At 37.5% G+C, this 18,842-nt stretch overlaps 1 protein-coding gene across 3 annotated transcripts in view; it reads right to left on the reverse strand.

The window, feature by feature from the left end:
* PACRG (parkin coregulated) overlaps nucleotides 1-18,842 on the reverse strand; it is a 511,595-nt gene that overhangs the window by 193,442 nt on the left and 299,311 nt on the right. For 2 of the 3 annotated variants that reach the window (XM_046005592.1, XM_046005593.1), the window contains exon 4: nucleotides 873-1,022. The exons of the other annotated variant lie outside the window; for it this stretch is intronic. In XM_046005592.1, coding sequence (XP_045861548.1) covers nucleotides 873-1,022 — 150 coding nt within the window. The remainder of the gene's footprint in view (nucleotides 1-872; nucleotides 1,023-18,842) is intronic. 3 annotated transcript variants of the gene reach the window in all.

Here is an 18,842-nt window from a genome sequence, read left to right on the forward strand (position 1 = left end):
AGTGATTCCAAACAAAGGAGTTGTATGTGGCAGGAACACTCAGTTTTTTGGTTTGATTTTGTTTCTTGTATGTACATGAGCGGATCATGTCACACACACAAAATCCATGCAGTGTCCCACTGAACTGATAACTTATTTACATGACTACCAGGAATTAACTTCAAATGTTGACTTACGCCGTGCATATGAGAAGTATGGAAATTCAAAGTTAGCAACATAAAAGAAAATTAGAATCACATCTTTTCAAGAGGAATAAAAGGAAAATCACACTCCCAATAAACAAATATACATCCGCTGCCTGCCAGAGATCACCACATCTTGCTAGTACCTTTGTTAGGGTAAAGCAGATTCAGCTGAGCTCACTAGCGCTTCCAAAGCTTATAGAATAATTAAAACAAATAAATGCATCAGCACATATATATATTTATAATCAGCACTCACCATCAACTAAATAGCTACAAATTATCTATTTTTCTCCTTGAAAATTCATCTTAAACCAAGTAATAAAATTTTAACAGTCTCTAAAGGTAGAATTACTACCAAGAGAAAGGACACACTCAAAACCTACTAATGTATTCAAAAGACTGTTAACAAAAACTTTACAATTTAATTACTGGGAGATTACGGAACTGCTTCAACGCTTCTGTACTGAGGAAGTAAGCTGTGCGTGTGAGGAGTAATAAATGAAATTGTTAATTTTACTGTTTCTCTGAGGAGTAGCAGGGAAGAGTGGGAGTTACCATATTTAGATCTCCAAATGGATCTTGGTTTATAAGCAATAATAAATCCTAAACGTGTTGCGAATTAAGTCTACTTCAAACCACTCCCCTTTCTTAGGGCTTAAAAGACATTTGATTCCTGGGATCACTCACCATTCATATTCTTAAAGATGTTCAGGATGGGGAGGATTTGCCGGTAATAGGGCACCAAAGCTTCACCCACCATCTCAGCTGACACAACCAGATGCTGGAGGACTTTAAGGGTGACGCAGATAACCTGTCGGTTTCGAAGGTTCAAGGCATCTTCAAGGTAGAACAAGGAACAAACCAAAAATAAAAAGCATTAATTTCTACAATGGTAAGGCAAAGCCAACTTGTAGGCCATTTAATTGAACTGTACTTGGTTAGTTGGATGAACCTTTGTCATAATAGTTTTGAATGATGCACCGTAGCATTTAATGTTATAAGCAAGACCTTATTTGTGCATTATTTGTTCTTCCAGCTTTGCCCATTCCCTCACCGACCCTAAGAAAGCTTCTCATCGTCCTTCACCGAAGAGGCTGGTGCTGGACAAGATCTGTTAGTGTCCCTGGGGTGAGAGGACCCCATGAAGGCCGACATGAAGACAAATTTCTGTGCAACAATCCTTTCCAGTTAACAATCTATGTGATCCTTAAAACCATTACCAGGAAACACATGTTTATTTGGGAACGGAGAACTGGGTGTGGTGTGTGTGTGTAGAAACTGCGGGCTGTAACAAACACCAACAAAGTTCCTGGTAGCAGTGAGCATAAGGTATTTAGACTCTCAAGAAAGCAGGAAAGAAAAGCAACATTTTTAAAGCTCAGGACTTTAGAAGGACTCAACAGTAAGAGACCCAAAGTGCTTTCACAGAATAACTCTGAATGCACAGAACAAGCTACACCGCTGAGGCAGGGTGGGAAGCGGTGAGTTACCTGCTGTCCCCTTGCATGCTGGGTCTGAAAGGTTCCATTTGTTTCAGCAGGGGAGGCAGAGGACTAGGGACCAGGACTCTGGTAATGAACTGGCTCGCTCCCCTATGCAGTCTCAGTTTCCCCAATCATGGGAATGTATTATTTACCTTCTAAAATGACTAAAAGTTCCAACATTTAAATAGAAGGGCTATAGAAAGCATCTATCATAGAACGTCAGAGGTGGTGACAAACTGTGATGCCCCAGACTATTCTAAGAGACAGTCAAAGGTTCTTATTTGTAAGATGTTCCATCTTCTAAAGAAAAGACTGGCTGGGATTAAACTATGTGTCATTTATGGAAAGACAAAGGGATTCAGGCCACCAAAAGGGATGACACCATGGTCAATATATGTGATGCAGTCCTGACATTATTCTTGAACTCTAGCTCACATTTTCAATAGCCAGGATCTTCCAGCACCTCAAATTCAGTGGGTTCCAAAGATAAGTTTCCTCCATAAACTTTATATTTTTCCTACATTCGCCTTAATAGTCATGATTTGACCCGATTCCCAGGCTCCGGTCAAAATTGTTGAATATCTCGTGTATTTATTGCATACTCCACTGAAAGTGAAAGCCAGAATGGTTGTATGGGTACAGAGCTGTGAGCGTCTCGGTTGTTCATCCCTGCGTGGCTGACTGCAAATTGCAGCTCGTTGCCACCCCTAGCACCATAAGAGAATGTTCTACCACATATTGCTAGCCCAGAAAGAGATCAAAATTCCAAATTCAAAGTTCAGTTTCTGTTGAATGCATATCAACCACATCTTCACACCATCTTCAAGTTGAAAGATCCTACATGAGACCATTTTAAGTTGAGGACCGTTTATAAACACAAACGTGATGAGTGGAGATGACTCCGCTTTACCTCAGGGAACCAATCTGAATCCAACTATGGGACTTGGTTGTACGAAGGCTCATGACTACAGCATTTAGACACACTGCAGGCCGGACCATACTCTGAAAACAACTAGAAATGGAAGGCTGTAAGTTAGCCCAAGAGTTGTAGCAATGAAGCAAAGCACTTTACGTGTATTCATTTACTTAATCCTCACTCATCAAATATTTGTCGAGAATGCGTATGTGCCAGTCAGTCTTTTAGGAACTGGAGTAGGAAAGTGAAGAAGACAGATATGGCGCTCATCCCCTTGGGGCTCATCATACAGTCTGGAAGAAGATAGTGAACAATATTCATTAGACTGATAGGGTAGTTAAAGAGCAAACCAAAAGGGGCATTCAGCCCAGTGGAGAGAGTAAAGAAAGCTCCTAGACACAGGACAGACTCAAGGGATGAAGAGTATTCCAGGAGAGGGAACAGCATGCTGGAGGCTGTCTCCTCTTAGATAAGAATCTTCCTTCTACAAGATTGACTGAAGCTCATGGGGAGAAAGTTCTACTTAGCAATGCGGGAACGAAACTCCAGTCTTCTAAATAGATTTATCATTGTATGGAGTCCACGTGATAATGGCAGGAAAGATTTTCATAGCCAAAGTGGCTACAGAATACTGGCTTTTTCAGTTTTCTTCTTTTAGAATATGCATACCAAAGTTTGCAGTAAAACAGCCTAGATTATGCTCATTTACTACCAATGTTAGAGTATGCCACATAGAATATATTGATTAAGAGGTAAATTTTTTATATCTATGAGTAATAATGACATCAAACTTTTGTTGATTAGGTTTATGCCTGTCTGCAGAGATGATGTTTACTTGGAAATAAACTAATAATCTCTCTCACCATGGATGGTAATAACAGCCATCAGGAAATAATTACTTCATTTCACTGCAACCTTGATTGAATTAACATGTTTGTGATAAGTGCTATTGGATTGACAATGACTGACAAGTAAAATGTGTGAACGATTCTTCTTAATGGCATCGAAAATGGAACTCTGAGTCCTCCTAAATGACCAGGGAATAGCTCAAAAATCTCTGCAGTCACTGTGAAATAAAGCCAGGCTATGCACTCTAAAAGCCCCTTAACTTCATCCAAGAGGGATTTTTTTATATTTCCCCTTTCCACTCCAGTTCCTCTCTTTTTCTTCCTCATTCTTGAGGAATTAAGATATACCATTAAGTTGGAAGTCTTTTTGTTCTTACCATCCCAATGGAATTAAAAAAAAAAGAGAGGTTTGTTTTTTTTTTTTGAAACAAAGTTCTTTTCCTTTGAAAAAGTATGTTAACAGATATAAAGAATATCATTCTGTAGCTAAAAAGAGCAGGAATCTGTTTATTATTGTCTGGATGGGCCTGAAAGCCATTGTCAAGACATAAGTGAGAACTTTGAACTCAAGATTTAAGATTTTGAGAAGGCTCTAACATGAGATATCTGCTGACATTATAGATCAGCCAGTGGGACCTTTCTATTCAGAAAAATTGGATTTCTATTGTGCTGCTTACGTCTTTCAAGTGTAATCAACAAGACAGAGCTTCCAGATATACAGAAATTGCCAGAGAATAAGGAAAAAGTAATTTCAAGTCAAAGCGGTAAAACGCACTCACCTTCGACGGTTATACATCACGCGCATGATTCTTCTCAAGCACAAAAACCATTATTGCTATGATTTTTGCAAAGTGTGAACATTTTCTACTATCAGATATGATTCACCACTTGGGAATCAGGAAAATGGAAATATTTCTACTTCTTCTTTTAAAACTGGAAGCACCAAACGAAATACAAAAGCAAACAATAAAGTCTAAAAAATATTTTTGACATATGCTATAAATGTTAATATCCTTGATAAACAAATAGCTATCACAAACCAATGAAAGACTGAATTTGCTAATTAAAAATGGGCAAGGAATAGGAATATATCATGCACGAATTAATAAAACAAATAATTAACATTCAAGAATGTTCAGCTTCATTAGTAATCAAAAGAACACTACTTTATAACTGAATGTCATTTAACAAAAAGTTTTTGAAAATTTAATACTCCGTGTGGACACAGGTTTGGGAAGAGAGGTACTCTCACAGATACCATATTATAAACCATCACAATCTTTCTATAACAATATAGTAGTCCCCTCCCTACCCATGGGGGTATGTGCCAAGACCAGTAAATTCTATTTATTTATTTATTTATTTGTCAGAGAACGAGAGAGAGAACACAGGCAGACAGAGAGGCAGGCAGATGCAGAGGGAGAAGCAGGCTCCGCGCCAAGCAAGGAGCCCGATGTGGGACTCGATTCCAGGATGCTGGGATCATGACCTGAGCCGAAGGCAGCCACTTAACCAACTGAGCCACCCAGGCGTCTCAAGACCAGTTAATTCTTATCATACCAGTACCAAACCCCAACATATGCCTTTTTTTTCCTATACATATATTCTTATCATAAAGTTTAATCAATAAGTTAGGTATAATAAGAAATAAGCAATTACAACTGATAGAGCAATTATAACAACATAGTGTCATCAAAGTCACGTGCATGTGGTCTCTCCTCGAAACATCTTACTGTGCTACACTCAGCCTTCTTGTTGTGATGAGAGAGAACAAAATGCCTGTGTGATGAGATAAAGTGCGAGGACTGGTGTAGGGATTGTGACATAACGTTAGGCTTCTACTGACCTTCTGACATATGCCTGGAGGAGGATCATCTGCTTCTGAATTGCAGTTGACCATGGGAGACGGAACCATGGAAAGCAAAACCATGGATGGAAGTGTGGGGGCGCTGGGTGGGGACACCACTTAATGTGTATAGCGTGTGACCCGGCAATTTCACGTCTAGGCATTTAGTCTAAGGAAGTATGCACCTGTGCAGAAAGTCATAGGGAAGGATGTGATCGATAATATTATTTATAATTAGAAACGATCTAAATGTTCCAAAAACAATGGATTAAGTAAAATCAGGTATACCTAGGTAATGGAAAATTCCAAAGCTACCAAAGTCACTTAATAGAAAAATATATTTTTTTAAGTAGAAAAATGTTTATAAGATACAGGTGAGGAAAAAGGTAGGTTATAAAGCTATGATCTCCTTCTGTAGAATAGAATGTAAACAGAAATGTATATACTCAGCCGCTAACAGCAGAGACTATCTTTTCTGAAGGCATACATACATACATATAGGATTTTATTCCAATAAAAAAGCATACTTTTTTATACTGCTTTAAAAATATTCAGTGTATTTACCTAAAAATATTATTCTTCATGATCATGACTTTGTATATTTTAACTTTGTGGAATATAGAACTCTCTCTTTATGCTTTCTCAGTATTTTCTTGGTTATTCTTAACCACTTATATCTTGAGACAAACTTTAAAATAATTTGGACAGCTTAAAATATATGCCTGAGACTGATTAAAAATTTCAATAAATTTAGAGACTATTTGGGGAGAAATTTACATCTTCACTATGGAATCTTTCCATTAGAAACCTGTATCTCTTCAATTTTCCTTGTCATCTTTAAGCTCCTCAGGAAAGCTTTTATTTTTCATTTAGATTCTGCATAATTTGTTAGGTTTACTCAAAGGAATTTTATACTTTGATACTACTTATCTAAAGCCATTTTATCCCAATAAGCATGCTAAAAATTCTTGATAACGTATACATAAAAACATATTATTTTATATATTTATTTACTGGCCAACTTACTTAATTCTCTTACTGGCTCTATTGTTTTTGAGAGAATTAAGTGGGTTTCTATGAATAATTATATTATCACAAACATTGTTAAATTGATCTTAACTTTCTAGTACAACTTATTTTAGGTCGTCTGTCCGAGGCCAGAATTTCTAAATTCCGTGTAATACAGAAAATACAGTATAACAGTGCTGAGAGTGGATATTTTAGTTTCTGAATCATTCTTATATATTTTGATATCTTAGATGATTACTTTTATTTCATTGTATAAAATATGTATAATATTTCATTTGACCATCTGCAAGTGTGCAGTTTCATGACATAAATTACATTCACAATGTTGTGCAACCATCACAACTATCTATTTCTAGAACTTTTTCATGACCCCAAACAGCCCCTGGTAACCTCTCATCCACTTGCTGTCTCCAAGAATTTGCCTATTATATATGTCTTCATGATGTATCTTTGGTATTTTTTAAAAGTTAAAATATTTTATAAATACTTAAGATGGTTGGCTTAATATATTAGTTAAATTGGATTGAAATGGACATAAATTTTACTGGTCAAGGGGTGTTAATCATGTAATTCATTAATTTACAGAGTATAATGAAGTCACAATATGTTTTCAAACTAAATGTAGGTTTTAAAATTGTAGGAATTTTTCTCTTCCCAAGCAGAATTCAGCTGCCAAATAAATGTGATATGGCCGAGTTCTCATATTCTTGGGCAATTAAAGCATCAGAGACTTTGCTCAGCTATTATGGGCATCCAGGAAACCTATGATAAAGGCTACAATTTTGTCTTTAGTTCATTGTTTTCCAGTAAGCGTTATGTTAAAATAAAAGCATCAATTTTTCTCTCATCCCATACAGAAAGGAACTGTCTTTATTAAAAAATGCTGATTTTCTATCAAAGCTTGTTATGAGAAGTAGTTAATTTTTACACTTTCTCAATTGACAAGAATGTATTCTGACTTTAGAACCATAGAGCACAACTTAGCATTTGGTAAGTGTTTGGCTTTTCTTTCCCTTATGTACTTGGTTTTAAAGACAGATACATAGGGGCGCCTGGGTGGCTCAGTGGTTTGGGCCGCTGCCTTCGGCTCGGGTCATGATCTCGGGGTCCTGGGATCGAGTCCCGCGTTGGGCTCTCTGCTCGGCGGGGAGCCTGCTTCCCTCTCACTCTCTCTGCTTGCCTCTCTGCCTGCTTGTGATCTCTCTCTCTCTCTCTCTGTCAAATAAATAAATAAAATCTTTAAAAAAAAAAAGACAGATACATAATAATTTTTTTAATAAGTGGAAGTATTCATTACCAAAATGGTCTCAACAATAGAGTCCCTAGCATGAAGGATGTTACACTCACAACTTTGTAGACATAAACGAACCTGAGCAACAATGTAATCCCACACATTCCTCGCTCTTTTTGCAGCCCGGTTTGGGCCTTTGCACACTTTCATACATCACAAACATCTCTGAGAGTAATGAAGCATAAACTTACTCTACTTTGCTTTGTCAGGAAACTGTGAGGGTTTGTCTCTTCGCACCTTGCTCCCCGTCCCTAGACTGCCTGCCGGCTCAGTCCCGCCCAAAGGAGTGGGCCGCAGATGGGTTGATGACCAAAGCAAGGAGCTGGCCATCCCTGACCTCAATCATTCCCAGAATAAGACCAAATCAGTCACCGTCTGCTGTGACAAGCAGGCACTGCATCTAAGAATTGCAGTTACATTTCTTCCTCTGGTGGAGGAAAGCTTTCTAAATTTGCCCCAGCTTTGAGACAGTGGATGTAGGAGACTATAAAGAAGGCCACAACGCAGATAGGCTTTTCACAAAACCAGCAGGTTGGGGCACTGAACAGAAGGTGGATTCGTATATCCATTTCCAAGAAGGAGCTCCACTTCCATGCTAAAGCAGGAGTTTGAAGAACTGCTCACTACTAGGTTCAGCTTCATTATCTGCTACAATTCCGGAATGGATTATTGAAGCAAGTTATCTGAGAACTCCCAAGAAAATAGCGGTGATTATTACCAGCCAGGGTGAGTTCTCTAGAATGTCAGGCCACACTTCCTTCATGTATTCTGATAAGTTTACTCATAAAGGAGATCATAGACAGACTCTATCAGCAAGGCAACTGGCAAGACCTCCCTTATAGGCAAGGCATAGACATGTTCCCCTGTGTGAACAACTGAATCCAAGAGATATGCCCTGATGATTCGGTCCTTCTACAATACCACTGAGGTCTCTACTTGATTTAACCAATTTTCCATCTAACATTTGTACTGTAGCTGTGATGAGAATTATAGAATCCAAATCTATTAATTTTTCAATGACCCAAAGCTAGGAAGTCTGTAGAGATATGACCGTGAAGGAACACCAAGAAGGTAAAAATGATAATTTGCTATTATTACCACTTTGACTTGGCACTGTGCTAAACATTCTACTCATGTGGTTGGTTAATCCTTACTTCATCTCTGGGCAATAGGTTTTATAATCCCCTGGGAGAAATGAAATAATTCACTTGCCAAAACCACACAGCTAGTTAATGGCAGGCTGGGGTCTGGTTTGCATGAGCTCAAGGCCTATGCTCAGGGTGGTTAGACCCTACTTCCCCTCAACGTCTCACCCAGTCTTGGTGGAAATGGAGCCAGACCTGGAACACATTCAGGAGAAATGTTCAGAGCTGCAGAGCAAACACAGACTTTATCGTGGACTCTGGGCAACCAGACTATGCGTCTGCTAGGACCTGAGCTTAAGCAGCTTGCTCTTAAGGAATGAGTCATTGTGATGGAGCTCAGTTTTCTGGCATCTTCTGTGAAAGTAAGCAACACTCTCTAGTAGCACTATTCCCTGACTAGAACTCAGCCCTCGTGGGGAAGGATTAAGATTGCCAGATGAAGTTTTAGCCTTGGTGACTAAAAACTGTTGCCTAATCCAGACAGAGAATGGGGATGATGGTGATGATCACATTTATGACAGTTACATTGTGCTCTGCTAAGGGCTTGCAATGTATTAGCTCATTTAATCACTGAAATAACCCATAAGTGGGGTGCCATTCTTCTGCCAATTTATAAACTCAGCCTCAGAGTTGGTTAACTTGTCTGAGAGCTGGTAAGTGGTAGAGTTAGGATTTTGACCAAAGAGTCTGACTTTAAAGACTCTGCTCTTAACCATCACACTGTACTGGAAAATTGATGAACTTTGCTTATTTGATAATGGCAAATGGACAGCCAATACACAGTGAATTCAGTTTGAGAATGTGATTTGCTATTTTTAGGTCTTTACCCATTTTATTCAACTGTGTTTTTGGCACAGAAGCTATAGGTTCCATTCCCATTAGCTCTGGTAGCACTCACCTTTGTTTTGCATCTCTCTGACTCATTTTTCCCTATTCAGAAAGGGCTGGGCCTGATTTCTACCCCACATCCTAGGCCCAGAAGGAATTCTTTCTCTGGTAAGTGACCAGCTAACTATTCAAATATTTCTAGGGTGGGCTAACCCCTGTCTATCATCCTTGCACCTACTTAACACATTATTTCTGGACAGGAATTCTTGTAGAGCAACACTAGTTTTATGGTAGGATTTTTTAAATGGAGAAATAAGGGCAGTAGGCTAACAGATAGTGTGAGAGAAATGGGTAGAGAGGAAAGAAGGAAGAACAGCAATCATCAGACAGCTGGAATTTATAATCCCACCTGACTATAACTGCTCATATTCAACACAGCACTCACCAACTGTTAAGAGCCTGCTTCTCACCTGGCCTGGGCATTTCCACATGTGTAATCACGTAAGGATCACAACTCTCTGAGATATGGTTGACTTCATTACTCTGGAGATGCAGACTCATCTCTTGAGCTCAGGGAGTTGGACTAATTTGCACAAAGTGGTGGAGTGTACAGACAGTAGAAGCAAAGGCCAGGTCCCTTTCCAGTAGCCACATTAATTCTCAAAAAGGACAGAGAGAGGTGGTCTTTAGCATCAGCTACTGAAAGATCACAAGATGGAGAGGACTTCCTCATTATATTTTAAGCTATAAGATTCCAGATTTCACTTCTCTTGACTGCTACGGGTTCTCATTTGGGAATCTGAATTGGTCAGTATAGCCTAGGTTTGCTACAGTAATAGATTAACCCTAATGTCTCACTGGCTTCACTCAGAAAAGGACCATTTCACATTCATGGTAGATATCCAATTCAGGTTAACACAGGGTGGGGAGAAGAGAGAGTAGGAGGACAGTGCATTGGCTCTGAAAAGCTTAGTTTGGAGGGAACACACACCTCTTCCATTCACAGCCCGTTGGCAAAGTTAGTCCCATGCTTCCACAGAACTGCATAATAGAAATGCTGGGGGGAGCTGTTAGATGTTTGGTGCTCAGCAAATCTCTCTGACAGAATTCACGTTATTTAGGGAAACTAACTTCTCCTTTCCCTTAACCTGTACTATGATTGCATGACCTAGGTTAATCCGGCCAGTGTGTTCCATCACCCTGACCACAGTTCAAGACTGGGCATGTGGTATAATAAATTCAGGGACAATGACCCTTTTTCCTTCTTACGTATACGTAAGTAAGTAAGCAAGCATGTAGTCCCTGGACCTACTTGGAACATTCAGAGGCCAAGAAGGGAGCCAGCTTTAAGTTATTGTGCATAAAACAAAACAGAGTGAGAGTGTTGAGCCACCAGATTAAACCATGCTTGAGACCCATCTCTGGATTATTCAGTTACAGGAATCACTAAGCAAACCTGACTGACAATTTGAATCTTTTTTTCTTTTTTTCGGACTTAGTAATCAAAATAATCCTAACACATCTCTTTCCCATATTTTCAGAATTAGGTATTTTATTTTTTGTTAAACATCATTACTTTTTTATAGTTATAATTATCACTTTAAAAATAATTTACCTGGATAATTTCAAGGTATATAAGTAAAGTTATTAGATCATAAAGAAAGAGTAATGCATTTCGGTTGTACCTGCTCCTTTCTAATGAAACAGAATTCTCAGAACAACTTTTTATATTGTGATACGGATTCTCATGTTTTATCTTTACTTGGTATATTTTCTCCACTGAGTGTTCTTTAACAAGAATATCTTGCTTTTTTTTTTTTAAGATTTTATTTATATATTTGACAGACAGAGATCACAAGTAGGCAGAGAGGCAGGTAGAGAGAGAGGAGGAAGCAGGCTCCCCACCAAGCAGAGAGCCCGATGCGGGGCTCGATCCCAGGAACTTGGGATCATGACCTGAGCCGAAGGCAGCGGCTTTAACCCACTGAGCCACCCAGGCGCCCCGAATATCTTGCTTTTTAAAATGTTATTGCTACCTAAATGGTAAGTTCCTTTAATTGTGTCTGCATGTTTATCCTTTATAGTTGGGTGACCTCAACTCATTAGAGCTCTCCTAATGAGGCCACTGTCTTATTTGTAGATCAGTGATATTTCTGTAATTCTTTAGCAGCTGGAGTCAACTTGCCTCCTAGTAGACCATCTCACAAATGTATGTTTCTGCTTATAAACAGAAAGAATCACATGAGAGATGTAAGATGAATAAAAGAAAAATTACTTTCACCACTCACATAATTTCTCTAGTAGATGGAAAGCATTATGTCATTATTCTCTTTATTTGCTGTTTCATATCAGGGATTCTTACAAAATAGTTTTTGTATGATATACATTATAGTGGCAACCCTAAATGGCCACTTCATACTCAATTATGACATCTATATAAATTTTCTTATGGAAGGCAGTTATGCATCCGATCAAGTTAATTTTGTAAGTATTTTGATGAATTGATGATGTACTAGCGAGTCCATTAGCTGATGTTGGGAATATATATATATATTTTTTAAAGATTTTATTTATTTGTCAGAGAGAGAGAGAGAGGAGCGAGAGTGAGCACAAGCAGACAGAGTGGTAGGCAGAGGCAGAGGGAGAAGCAGGCTCCCCACCGAGCAAGGAGCCCGATGTGGGACTCAATCCCAGGACACTGGGATCATGACCTGAGCCAAAGGCAGCTACTTAACCAACTGAGCCACCCAGGTGTCCCTGATGTTGGGAATATATTACTTACTAACATTATGTTCTAAGTGACACAACAAAGGAAGATATAAAATTCTGTGGGAGAGGGAAAGTGGGGTTGGGAGAGGGCTGGAGTATAGGGTAAGCAGGGAGAGAAGAAACAGAAGAGGCTTCAAGGAACATTCCTATTGGAGCTGAGCTTTGAAGGTCCCTTACCACTGAGGCCCTGGGGGATATGAGAGTGGGCATTCTTAAAAGAAACCAAAGGTACAGAATCAGGAAAGAAATTTTATAGCACATTCAGTTTGGTTATAGCTAACAGAGCATACAAAGGGAAATACAGTTGACCTTTGAACAACACTAACAGCAAGAGTCCACTTATATGCAAATTTTTTCAATAAATACAATACAGCACTATAAATATATTTTCTTTTCCTTATAATTTTCTTAATATTTTCCCTAGCTTATTTTATTAAAAGACTATAGTATATAATCCTTATAGCATACAAAATATATGGTAATTGAGTGTTTATGCTACTAATAAGTCTTCTAGTCAACAGTAAACTGATGATAGTTAAATTTTAAGGGAGTCAAAGTTATACCCAGATTTTCAAATATGCAGGGGGCTGGTGTCTCTAAACTCTGCATTGTTTAAGGGTCAACTGTAATAAGAGATAAGGTCAAAGACAATCTGCAGTCAGATTGAAAGGATTCCTTGAAAGGAATCCTTGAAGGTCATACCAAAGAATTTAAAATAAGCTGAAAGCAGAGGGGAGTCTGTCCTTGAAAGGGAAGTGTATCAGTTAAGATTTGTGAGTTGAAAGCTTTGTGCCCCTAAGAGCTAGGGTGTTTTGCCATGGGCAACAAAATAGTAGCAGTAATACTGGCTTGAGATGTCAAAGATGAGACTTTTGGAATGGCACAGCAAGTAGAAAATTAATGGGTGGGGGTTGGTAGGAGTGATAATCCTGGAAGAAAGAGACCCAAAGAGCAGGTAAACTTAAAAAATGCATGAAAACCCAGCTTTAGATAACTTCTAAGGGTTATACACATGGGAGAGATCTCAGCAGGCCCAGATGATGAGCCAAAGCTGGGAGATGGAAGAACTCTGGTTGCTGTCCACCACAGGGAGACGAAGTTTGAAGTTTGTGTTGAACAGTTCAACTGTCAGAATTAGAATAAATACTCTTCAAAAGAATATAATGGAACCCAGAGACTTTAAAATATCTTATTCATAATGTCCATGGTATGATTGTACTTTCTGGCTTGATGAGGTTAGATGGGCCCTGGACTAGATCTGGCCAATGAGTTATGAATAGAAATGAAATATGTTACTTCCAGGATGGAGCACTTCATCCCCAGAAAGAGATCCCTTGGGATTCTTGTTTTCTCTGGTCCTGTCAGCAGTGACATCTGTCAGGCTGGGCTTCTAAGCGATTGCTGTGAACAAGCCCCCCTGCCAACCTGCAATAAGCACTTAGCACATGTAAGAAACAGACCTTCATTCTAAGTCACTTACAGTTTTATGTCTTAAGCTTTTGATTATGGAGACTGGTTGTTTTTTCAACATAACCTATACTGTTCAGATTGAAAAAATTCCCTTTATCATATTAAGAAGAATTTTCTTCTATTCTTAGTTTGTTTAAAAGCACATATGGGGGGTGACTCAGTTGGTTAAGTGTCTGTGTTCAGCTCCAGTCATGATCCCGGGGTCCTGGGATCGGGTCCCATGTTGGGCTCCTTGTTTAGCAGGGAGTCTGCTTCTCCTTTTTACTCTCCACATGTGCTCTCCCTCTCTCTCTCTCTCTCAAATAAATAAAATCTTAAAAAAAAACACAAATAGGTATTAGATTTTATCAAATGCATTTTGCCATCATTTGAAATGACTGTGTAGTTTTTACCCTTTAATATACTAATGTAAATTGCATTAACTGATTTTTCTAATGGTAAGCCACTCTAATGTTCCTGTAATAATAAGTTGGCAAAACCAACTTTGCCATGAGATGCTATAATTTTTATATATTGATGGATTTGGTTCTCTAGTAATTTTGTTTAGAAATTTTTCATTGATGTTCCTGGATGGGATTGTCCTGGAAGATTCCTTCTTGTAATGTCTTATGATGAACTTGTTTCTATCAAGGCTCTGCTGGCTTCATAAAATGAGTTGGCATGTCATATAATATTAATAATAATAACATTACCCCCTTTTATAGAGCAAGCAACACTGTCACATGGAGTAAAGCAACTTGCCCTAGGTCCAACGGCTACTAAATGGTTCAGTCAGATTCGAAGCTGGCTAGTCTGATTCCACAGTTTATGCTCTTAGCCAGTTGATCTGTCCTGTTGATCTGTATGTAGGATTAAGAGTCTTAATAGCTAGTAAAGAGAAAGTTTATTGTTACATAATGAATAAAGAATGTAATAAGGTAAGAAGCAAAAAACCGCTAACCAAACAAATACCAGACCCTAAAAATCTATAATAAATATTTGGAGACAGATAGGAGAATGAACATAATGGATTCATGAAGAGAACAAACACTATTAAGAAGCAATAATCAGAATAAAAGTAAATTACGGTACCTAACAAAATATTCAATGAAAGTTTTGGAAGATGATGTTAAGGAAATTTCCCAGAAAATAGAACTAAGCAGAATCAGGAAATCAGAGTAAAAAGATAAAGAAATTAAAGAATCAACCCACAAGATAATTTTATATATATAATTTATACATATATATTTATATATAATAGTTACATATAATTTATGTTTATAAATTATATAAGTGTATTTATGTGTATAAATGTGTATATTATATGTGTGTGTATATATGTGTGTGTTTTTATGTGTGTGTGTATATACACACATATAAATTATATATATATATATACATATGTGTGTGTGTGTATGTATATATATAAAGGAATTACAAAGAAATAAAATAGAGGGAGAACATTATTGCAGGAAGAATACATGCATGGTTTCTGGTGTTAAAAGACCTATGTCTCTCAACTGACATTTCCCAGTACAATGAAGGAACACACAGCCACATCAGAGCATATTGGTATGAAATTTCACATCACCATAAATAAAGAGAATATCCAGAAAGCTGTCAGAGATTGGGAGAAACACGCCACAGGCAAATGGCTGAAAATTCCTATCGCATCAAGGTGTTTAAAGCAAGGTAAGAACTTGGGAGACAATGGAGACAAGACCTCAAAATTCCAAATGAACGTGATTTTCAACATAGCCAAACTAATAACCAAATGTGCTGGAAGGATTTCCAGATAAGCAAGGATTAAAACTAAAATTTTCATGTACTTACAGGAAACTACTGGAAAATGTGCACTATAAAAATGATGAGGAAAACAAGACAAACAACTAAGGAAAAAAGATAGTAAACCTGAGAGTATTATCAATAGTGTTGGGTCACTGGGACCACAATAGAGAAAGAGGAGAGTGGAAGGACCCAAGTCTCTAGAAAAAGAAAGAAAATTGATGGGTTACCTGATGTTCTGAACATTTGAAAAATAACATTTGTTTGTTAGATCTTAATCTATTTGAAAAAAAAAATAGTAAGCATGCACAAATCAAGCAAACTAAATGAGAGACAATTATCCATACTAAGCAAAACAAGTTGTCTAAGAAAAGAAATGTAATCATAGTAGGTGTGTGACTTGCAGTGAGTAGGACTGATGTGATCACAATAGTTTAACAACAGATTATTAATCTGATCAAAATCGTGACATAACTATATTGTAAGGATGGAGGGGGAACGAAGATAAGTTTGTGAAAGAGAGCTAAATTTTTAAAGATGTAAGTGACATACAACATTATATTAGCTTCAGGCATACAATGAAATGATTTGGTGATTAGGATAAATTGTAAAATGATTACTACAATAAGTCTAGTTAATATCTGTCACCACGTATAGTTACAAAAAATGTTTTTCTTGTGATGAGTGCTTTTAATATCTACTCTCTTAGCAGATTTTAAATATCAACACAGTATTATTAATGATAGTGAACATGATGTACATTACATCCCCATGACTTAATATTTTTATATATTTATATATATATAATTATTATTTTATATGTTTATTTTATAACTGGAGGTGTGTACCTTTTGACCTTTGCCCATTTCTCCCACTCTCAACACCTAACCTCTGGCAACCACCAATCTATTCTCTGTTATCTATGAACTTTTTTGCTTTGTTTTGTTTTAATTTCTTAAGATTCCATATATCTTAAGATTCCCTGACTTACTTCCACTTAGCATAAAGCCCTTGAGGTCCATCCATGTTGTCAAAAATGGTTACGATTTCCTCATTTTTCTTGGCTGAGTAATAGGCCATCTGTATGTCTTCTTTGGAAAATAGCTATTCAAATCCTCTGTTCATTTTTTAAATTGGATCCGTTTTTTGTTATTGAGTTGTAGGAGTTCTTTATATATTTTGGATATTAACCCCTTATCAGATACATGATTTGCAAATATTTTCTCCCATTCAGTAGGTTGCTTTTTCTATTTTGTTTATGGTCTCCCTTGCTGTGCAGAAGCTTTTTAGTTTGATATAAGTCCCACTTGTTTATTTTTGCTTTTATTGTGGAGCTAAATTTTGATAATTAGTTGGTAACTGGCAGTCTCCAATAAAACCATATGGTTGGAAACAATCAGACAGTAGGAACAACTTCTCAAAGAAGTTCCTAAACCAAGACTTTTTTCTTGTGACTTGTGATCATTTCTCCCATTTATCTGTAATCATAACAAATTATTTGGGTTTCCTTTTGCCATCTTATTGGTTTTTTTTTTAATATATATATTTACATTCTACCTTGGATTTTTTTTAAGTTATTGCCTTAACTTAATTTTTCATTTTTCTTTCCCTACTACTTCATATGATAACCATCTATTTTAACCCACTAATGGTTACTTTTAAGGCCTAAAAGCTTAACGGTGTATTTTTCTAATTATTAACAGCATGAAAGAAGCAACATCTCTTGATACCCTACCCTAAATGTAAGATAGAAGATGATCATTCATCTGTTTCTATCAGCTCATTCCCTACCTTGTTCTCATGCCCAGCATCTTGTGGGAGGATCTGGGGTGTCAAGTGTCATCTTGGCCCTGATCAGCTTTGCCTTGACCTTGTAGCAGCAGCAGCAGCAGCATCAACTGGGGGCTTCTTAGAAATCCAGTCCCCAGACCCATCTCACAGCTGCTGTGTGGGACCTGCATTTCACCAGGTGATTCAGACACACTTGCAGTTGATTCATATACACGCTGAAGTTTGGGACATGGTGTGTTAGAGGCAGGGTGTCCACTTGGATTGTTAAACATCGTAGATCTAGGAGCTGAAGGTCAAGCAGTGGAGAAAGGACCAGCATCAAACAGTCTCAGGGCCAAGAGGTTTACTTTTCTTCCACAGACAAAAACACCCACTAATTTAAGTAGCTGTTTGTTGTTTCAAACATGATTCTGTGGTTTTTTCAGGAACCAAGGCTCATATGATTATATTTTTACCTAGAACATTTTTATTGAGATAAATTGATCCTCTCTACATGTGAAATTTTTTTACACTAAATTCTACCTTTCTACAATTAAAATAACTATTCCTTCCTTCTTTTTTCTCACTCATCCTAATGTATTAATTATTTTTAAACTATTCAAGTACCATTTAGTTTTATATAAAGTTTATATTCAGTTTTCTTTCCACAAACTAAATTGAAAGTTAATTTTCACAACTAATATATTTGATTTCATGTTTTTCACCTTATTTTATGCTTTTGACACTTAGCACCTCCTTACTGTCTGCCCAGTTTTTGTCCTTTTAATATGTAGGCTCTGTTTTAACTACTTTGATCTCTTCCATGATTTAGAAGGCTTACATTCAATTTCCTTGGATTTTTAGACACATTACTCCAAAATAATTACTTGAGACTTCATGCAGTTTTGAAACACTTTTCCATCGAGTCTTTAAACTTAACTCTAGATTTAGTGGCTTTTAATATCAACTGCTTTTCACACTAGGACATCCTTATTTCAGGGTCCTTAACTTGGCTTTCCCTCCTGAGAGCTGGAGCACAGTCTCAGTAACTTCTTGTGTGAGACAGGTGGGCATTTAACTTATAAGTTTTTGTTTTTTTTTTCAACAAATGTTCATGTAGTTACGTACATCAGGTCTTTTACTCATGTGAATGGGATGAAACGTACCCAAGGTGGTTCTCTTCCAATGCTCACTGTTGTCTGGAATTTACTGTTGGTAAAATTCTTAACCCCAGTAACTTTATTTCTTTGTATGTAGCTTTTCCCCCCTCTTGTGGGTTTCGGCCTCTGTCTCCTAGATGCCATATCTTCCCGCATCTGGAGGATGTCAAACCAGTTCCTATGGATTTCTTCTGGCTCCTGAACTAAATGTTGTTGAGGTATTCTCTTCCTCTCATTGTCCAAGATATTTCCTTCCTTATGTGTAGCAGCCTTTTAGGAATGGCCCCATGTGCTGGCGTTCAGAGTAACTGTTCTTGCTGCTGCTGAAGACAGAGTT

This window comes from Meles meles, chromosome 5 (assembly GCF_922984935.1).
Source record: "Meles meles chromosome 5, mMelMel3.1 paternal haplotype, whole genome shotgun sequence".
NCBI lineage: Eukaryota > Metazoa > Chordata > Mammalia > Carnivora > Mustelidae > Meles > Meles meles.